This window comes from Cynara cardunculus, assembly GCF_001531365.2.
Source record: "Cynara cardunculus var. scolymus isolate 2C chromosome LG 5, CcrdV1, whole genome shotgun sequence".
In the NCBI taxonomy this organism is placed as follows: Eukaryota; Viridiplantae; Streptophyta; class Magnoliopsida; order Asterales; family Asteraceae; genus Cynara; species Cynara cardunculus.
This window is the reverse complement of record NC_037532.1, coordinates 5,677,400-5,684,862: the sequence shown is the minus strand read 5'-3', so window position 1 is coordinate 5,684,862 and position 7,463 is coordinate 5,677,400. Positions and strand designations below refer to the sequence as shown.

At 31.5% G+C, this 7,463-nt stretch overlaps 1 protein-coding gene across 1 annotated transcript; it reads left to right on the top strand.

The window, feature by feature from the left end:
• The first annotated feature begins 4,235 nt into the window (after positions 1–4,235).
• Positions 4,236–5,644, top strand: LOC112513566 (protein UPSTREAM OF FLC-like). The gene is made up of 3 exons (XM_025119868.1): positions 4,236–4,476; positions 4,559–4,628; positions 4,768–5,644. The coding sequence occupies exons 1-3, from the start codon at positions 4,236–4,238 to the stop codon at positions 5,609–5,611; spliced, it is 1,155 nt and encodes a 384-aa protein (XP_024975636.1). The 3' UTR covers positions 5,612–5,644.
• Positions 5,645–7,463: the final 1,819 nt, after the last annotated feature.

Here is a 7,463-nt window from a genome sequence, read left to right as displayed (position 1 = left end):
AGAATAATTATCGAGTTCCAACAAAATAAATAATTATTATCTTTATAAAAAAATTATATTATTAAACCAAATATAAATTACTTCGTTATTGTACATAAATTAAATTATAAAAAGTTTAATTAAAAAAACTACACAAAAAAATGAGGAATTTCAAATAGTTAATTTGATACTAATATCGATATATTTTTGTCAAATTTGTATAATATCTTTAAACATATATTTTATTCAAAAATAAAAACATCACCGGTTTCTCAAAATCATATAAAGCTATATTATAACATTGACTGAGATAAAAAATAAAATGAAATATTAAAATCACAATGTATCTCGCTGCATTGCGTGAGTACGCTCCAGTATATATATTCTCATTCAAGAGACAATTGAGTATTTTATGAAATCCGTAAGATTCGGTCTTAACTACGAACTAATCAAAATCAAATATTAAATTAATAATTTTGAAAAAAAAAACATTCATAATTTATACTATATTATAAAACATTTGACAAAAACTCTTACAAACTATTTTTTTATATATGAAGTACTGTTATTGATGTAAATTACTTAAAATTCAATATTACAAGTAAATTGTATGTAAGTACAACTTATTAGAGTTTCATGCTTGAATTTGTGTAACTAACTGCAAATAAATATAATCAAATAAAAGATAAACATTTCATTTTGAATATAAAAAATCTAAAATATAATTAGGATAATCATTGAATTATAACAAAATACTTAATTATTATATTTATAAAAAAATTATATTATTAAAACAAAAATAAATAACTTTGTTATTAAACCTAAATCAAATACACAAAAAAAAAATTAAATAGTTAGTTTGGTACTAATATCAATATATATATATTTTTAAAAAATTTATGATATATTCATATTTATATCTTATTCAAAAGTAAAAACATTATCATTTTCTTAAAACCACATAAAACTGTATTATAACATTGGTTGAGACAAAAAAAAAAATTTAAAATCAAGATATATCTCGCTGGATTGTGCGAGTACCCTTCTAGTTTACTTTATACGTACAACCTTAAGAAAATTAAATGGTTGCATCTCGGTTATTTCAAAAACCAACAGCAGACGAATTCAGTGTCAACAAGTAGACATGATGTATTTTCTTTCAATAATACACATTAAACAGATTCTTAATAGAGTAAGATAGCAAAGGAGCTCATCAAGTTGAAAGTTGATTTTTCACATATTTTCAAATATTTACATATTGTTTTGTAAGCATAATATACAATTACTATACATTTATGAGATATGAGTTTAACGTATGCTGTTAGGGATTATTTGGTTGATTTTCTATTAAGTTATATATGGATAAAGTTATTAGTGTGATTAATCTGTTTATATAAATTCAATAGATTTTTGTTTGGAATTGTTTTTTTCTTAGATTGAAAGAGAACATTTTCAACTGAGAGGGGCACGTTTGGAAAAATCCCGACTTTCTGCTTAAAGCTCCCTGAAATCTTATCGAGTAAGTCACTTTCTATATCATTAAGCCGCTACAAGATAATCATGTATAACTAACTGAATAACTTATGAGTCTCGTTAAGCTTATTAAACTACTAACACGGTATTAATCTCTAACTACTAATTTAAATAGGTCAATTATCTTCACATGTATATTAATCTTTCAACATATCATAATCGGGTTTCATTTGTTTGCGGGGAATATGAATCTCGTCGTAGGAGATGACGGGGTCGATGATATAAAAAAATATTTTTAATAAAATAAAATAAGAACTTGACAAAAAGGATTAAAAAGACCAAAATACCTTTAAGTTAATGGACTCTTTTACAAAAGTTAGCATGAGGGATAAAAAATGAAACAAAATGGTAAGATGACCAAAACTATAATTAGTTTTAAAAAAAGACGAGAGTTGTTAATGAATGAAAAGTCTAAGGACCATAAGTGTAATTTACGCTACGTTTTAATAAGATTGAAAACAAAAAATGAAAAGGTTGAAATGAAAACGACATGTGTTTAAAAACGAGTTGTATTGAGCGGTAAATAGAAAATTGAGTAAACTACAGTTCTGGTCCCTAGTGTTTATGGAAGTCGTTGGATTTCACCTCTACAAATTAAATATTACAATTTCTTTTCTATAGTTTTTTTTTGGATTTGGTCCCTCAATCTAAGGGACCGTTTACCAAATGCTTACCCGGGTAAGCGCTTAACAAATCACATTACCTTACCGGATGTATATGGCAAGAACCAAAAATCTTATCTGGTAAGAGCAAAGCAAGGACCGAGAGTCTTACCTGGTAAGTGAGGGCGACGGCTCTTATCATGGGTAGCACTTACTGGATAAATTGTTGCATAAGATACCGTTTTGGTAGACTAAAATCTTATCCGGTAATTAATTGAATGTTGCCAGTAAGCACTTACCCATGTAAGCCGTTTGGTAAACGGCCCCTAAGATATGTTGAGTGACCCATGTGACAGTAATTTGGTCCTTCTACTATTTTCTTTGTTAATATTGTTTATTGTACGAGTTTAGAATGCATAGATACAAATGTGTAAATGATTTAAAAAGAAAAAAACCTAAATTAAAACTCAACCCATCCCCTTCGCATTTTCTTCCTCCCATATGCGTTCTTCGACTCCCCAACCCCAAAAGATTATGGTGAAGAAGTCCACCAAATTGTACGTATATTTCCTTATTACCGCAAAAAAAGTCAATGTCCCATCCCCCTTTTATTCTCCAATAATATCTTCCTAACCACAAAGACAGAGGCTGTTTTTTCGCTGTGGTTCTACTTTGTAACAATAATACAACAAATCCAAAAATCAACATCAATTCAGCCACAACCCCTTTTTCGGATCATCAAGACTTCCATTTGATTCGTGGAAGTCTTTTTACACCTTCAGGTGTTCTATAACATAGCTTAGGGATTCGAAACTAGTGGATTTTGGAACGTGAATGAGGGTTTTATGAAGGAAGCCACAACAAAACCGTACTTGTAAATTGTGGAGGAAAAAAAAACCATTAAATCCTTTTCAACATCCTCCAAGATTCCGCCTACAATTTCATTCATGGATCCTTGAGTTACGAATCTCATTGTTTCATAGTGGGGATGTTGAAGAACGTGGTATAAGACTTTAGATTTTGTTTAATGCATTACATGTGTTCGCATGAGAAGAAAATGGGGGGTAGAGCAGTGGAATCCAGTCATCCAAGAAGATAAACAAGTATAAGAAAGTGGATATCATTTTTGTAATTTAATGTTTTACGTACTTTCATGTACTTGTAAAGCTGTAGTTATGATTGAAAACGAACCGAACGTTCAATGAATCTTTTGTGAACTGTTTGATGGGAAATTTGTTTATTTAATAAATAGAGGAACATGAACACATTTTTTTTTTCTTTCAGTGAAATGAACGAACTTAAACACGTTCGTTCATTTACGTTTGGTTTTATATATAAAAATATTTATATATTATGACATTATGTAAAAGTGTTAAGTAAATTAAAATTTTATAATTCCTTTTTTCTCTCTATTATTTGCCAGGTTTTACATTTTATTATGTTATTTTTTAGGAACGAAATGATGAGTAATGACGGTTAGTATATCTGTGTTCATTCAATTATATTCATTTATGTTTATTCGATTACGCTCGTTTAGTATGTTAATTGATGAACATAAATGAACACGAACAAACACATTTTCTTAACGAGTGAACACAAAAACAAAAATTTCATTTGGTTACCGCTACTGTTCATTCTCTTTTTTAGTTAACTTAAGCGAACAAACACGAACAAATCTGCGTTCGTATTCGTTCGATTTGTTTACAACCCTACTTGTAGTTTTATACAATAAGACTATTTAACAAAAAATAGAGAATTACCAAAATGCCTAATGCCTTTCACATGTTAACAAACCCTCTTTAACAGCTGTTAGAATAAAAGACCAAATCCAAAAAAATTCACAAACATTAGAAATAAATTGTAATTCTTAAACTGTAGGGACCAGAACCAATAATTTTCGTAAACCATAGGGATGAAACTTGTAATTTACCCTGCAAAAAATTGAATACCCAGCTACCAACATCCACCATATGGCCTACGATGGAGGAGGCATGGATAGACGACAACCACCACCACCCCTTTCAACTCCTCATTTTGTTTTCTACTGCATTGTCTTCCGTATCCCATTTTGAATAAATCTTCTCTTCACCCTTCCCTCCTTTCAATTCACAGCTCTCTTCAATGGAAGTCATCCCCAAATCAGCAAGGACGCCGGCGGACCTCCACCACATGACTAAGAAATGGAAGCACCTTACCACTCAACGCAGCCCTGAACGCACCAAAGTCTGGATTGAACCACCGCCGCACCACCACAGACACCGGAAGGTACCTGTAGTTTACTACCTCTCCCGTAATGGCCACCTCGAACATCCTCATTTCCTTGAGGTTCCTCCCTCCTCCGCCGATGGCCTTTATCTGCGAGGTAATTGAACTTACACAGTTAATCGTGAATCGTCATGTCATTTGCCTTCAACTTAATTCTCATTACATCGTTTAAATTTTAGATGTAATCGATCGTCTGAATTCTCTTCGTGGAAAAGGAATGGCGGCAATGTATTCATGGTCGTCTAAAAGGTTAGTGTGTTTCTGTTATGGTGAAATATATCCAGAGGATAATTCTGAATTTCTGACTTCAAAATGTTTGGTTTATCATCGTTGTAATTGGCTAATTGCGATTATGAACAGAAGAATTGATTCGATTTCTGTAATTTAGGAGCTATAAAAATGGATTCGTATGGCACGATTTAGCCGAGAATGATTTCATTTACCCAGCCCATGGCCAAGAGTACATTCTGAAAGGATCGGAGCTCTTCGATTCTCAAGGTGCATCGTTCAGTTCCAAATCCGATGAAGCTCCGTCATCTATGTCGAAAAAATCCCCGTCTTCCGACACTCTAAAATCCATCGACGAGTTTGATTTCCCGGTCAGCAGGAGTAGGAAGAACCAGCCATGGACCGCAATCGATCTGCATGAGTACAAAGTCTACACCGGGGAGTCCTCCGCCGTTCGAGTCGCAGCCAACGCCTCCACCCAAACCGACGAAAACCGCCGTCGCCGGAGGGCAATGATGAGCGAAGTCGAAGACAAACGAAACGAACCGTATGAGGACACCGAGAGTTCCGAGCTTAGCAGAAACGAGATTTCACCACCGCCGTCCGATTCAAGCCCCGAAACCCTAGAGTCGTTGATGAAATCCGATGATAAGCTAATCGTAAGGCCAGAAACAAACGGTGAAATCAATCCAACGGCGGGAAACAAAATGAGAGCATCGTCGGTGCTGATGCAGCTGATCTCATGCGGTTCGGTATCGTTTCGGGACTGTGGACCGGGAGCCTACAGTAAACATGATAACCCGGAATTCTCGCTCGGTTCAGCTTACGAGTCTAGGATGGTGACACGTGGCGAGGGTGGGAATAATTCAGTGGAGCAGGGTGCGGGGGAAAACAGGGTTGGTAAAAAAGAAGATAAAGAATATTTCAGCGGGAGCTTGATAGAGACAAAAAAGGACGAATTTCCAGCTCTAAAGCGATCAAATTCCTTCGATGCAAACGGGTAAACACTATTTCTAAATATAAATTACCATTTTTATTTATTTCTTCATTTTCTTGTATCATTTTATTTTATTTTGCTTGTTATAAATTAATTATCGTTTACGTAAAAAATGTCTTGTAATAAGAGATATTAACTTTTATAAGCGTATAAAATTTGATCATAGTATTGATTTTTAGAAAGATATAAAATTACTTGGTTTTAATTAATCCAAACAATATGCGTTATATATATCCGACCCAAACATATGGTTTGATGATTCAACCAAAATGATTGTGTGAAAATAGGAGTTAAGATGAAAATGATAAGAAGTAATTTAGACCCTTGATTACTTATAGTTTCATCTCTGTCTATGAATTAGACTTATCACGTGAATTGATTTAGTGTAGCTCGGTATAACGAATTAGTATTGATCTTCAATTATGATTGATTTAAATGTGGTATTTTTTTTTTTACTTTTCTTAAGATAAGTTTTATTCTCACTGGAATTCAACCAGGTATACTTGATCTATGAGAATAGAATGATTGATAGGACATTCTTTAGAGATTCGGGACTTTATCATATTAGTTTTCTTTTTTCCTATAAATTTCATAAACCTTTTACTGGTTCATGGTTTATTTAATAAAAAACTACAACAATAAAAATTATGATAGTAAAAAATTACTTATTATAATTAAAAGACGATAATTTGTAGATAAAACTTGATAATTAATTTGTGTAAGCATGGTAATGGAGCGGGGACCTCAATCCTCGTCCTCGTCTCCGTTCCCATCCCTACCAGGGAATTTGATCACAGCCTTATTCTCGTCTTCAATGGCGAACGGGGATCTCCAAAGGGGAAATGGAGATTTTTTTTTTGTTTGTATAAGTTTTTATTAAATCAAATGTGTGAGACGTTACACATGTTTTATTCTCACATTTTTTCAATAAACCTAAAATCAAAAGAAATTTAACTTAATACAAAAATATTCATCATCATATACAATTAATAAATCGGAAACCAAAAGAAATTAAATTTAATCTAAAAAAATAACGTCACATGCATCAATACATATCGAGTGATATCCAAAATATATTGAAATAGAATTATTATTTATTGATTTAATAGAAACAAATAATATATAATATAATTTATTAATTAATATACATACGGGTACGGGGCGGGCGTGCGATACCATCCCCAGTTTGAGCCAAACGGGGATCCACGTCTCTGTTGCTGAGAACCGGTTTAATGGGGAATTCCTGTCCCTGAGGGAGGCTGGTGGATGAAGTTCTTCGACGGATCGAGGCCAGTTCCAATGCTAAATATGTGTAGATAAAAAAAATAGATAAAAGACTAACAATTTGTTTTCTAATTATAATATTATAGTAATTCATGTTATAAATAAAAAAGTATTTATTTTTTGTTTTATTGAAAATATATACTAACATTTTATTTTATATGATACTAGAAGGGTACTCGCGCAATGCAGCGAGATACATCTCGATTTTAATATTCTATTTTATTATTTGTTTTTGTCGATGTTCTAATACGATTTTATGTGTTTTTAAGAAAACAATAATGATTTTATTTTTGAATAAAATATAAATTTGAATATATCATAAAAAATTAATATATATATATATATATAAATGTTAATATCAAATCAATTATTTAAAAGTTCTCTTTTTATGTAATTTCTTTAATTTTTTATTATAATTTAATTTAAGTAATTTAAGTTGAATAATGAAATAATTTATTTTTGGTTTAATAATATAACATTTTATAAAGATAATCATTAAGTACTTAAGTATTCTGTTAGAACTTAATGATTATCTTAATTATATTTTAGAATTTTTATATTTAAAATGAGATGTT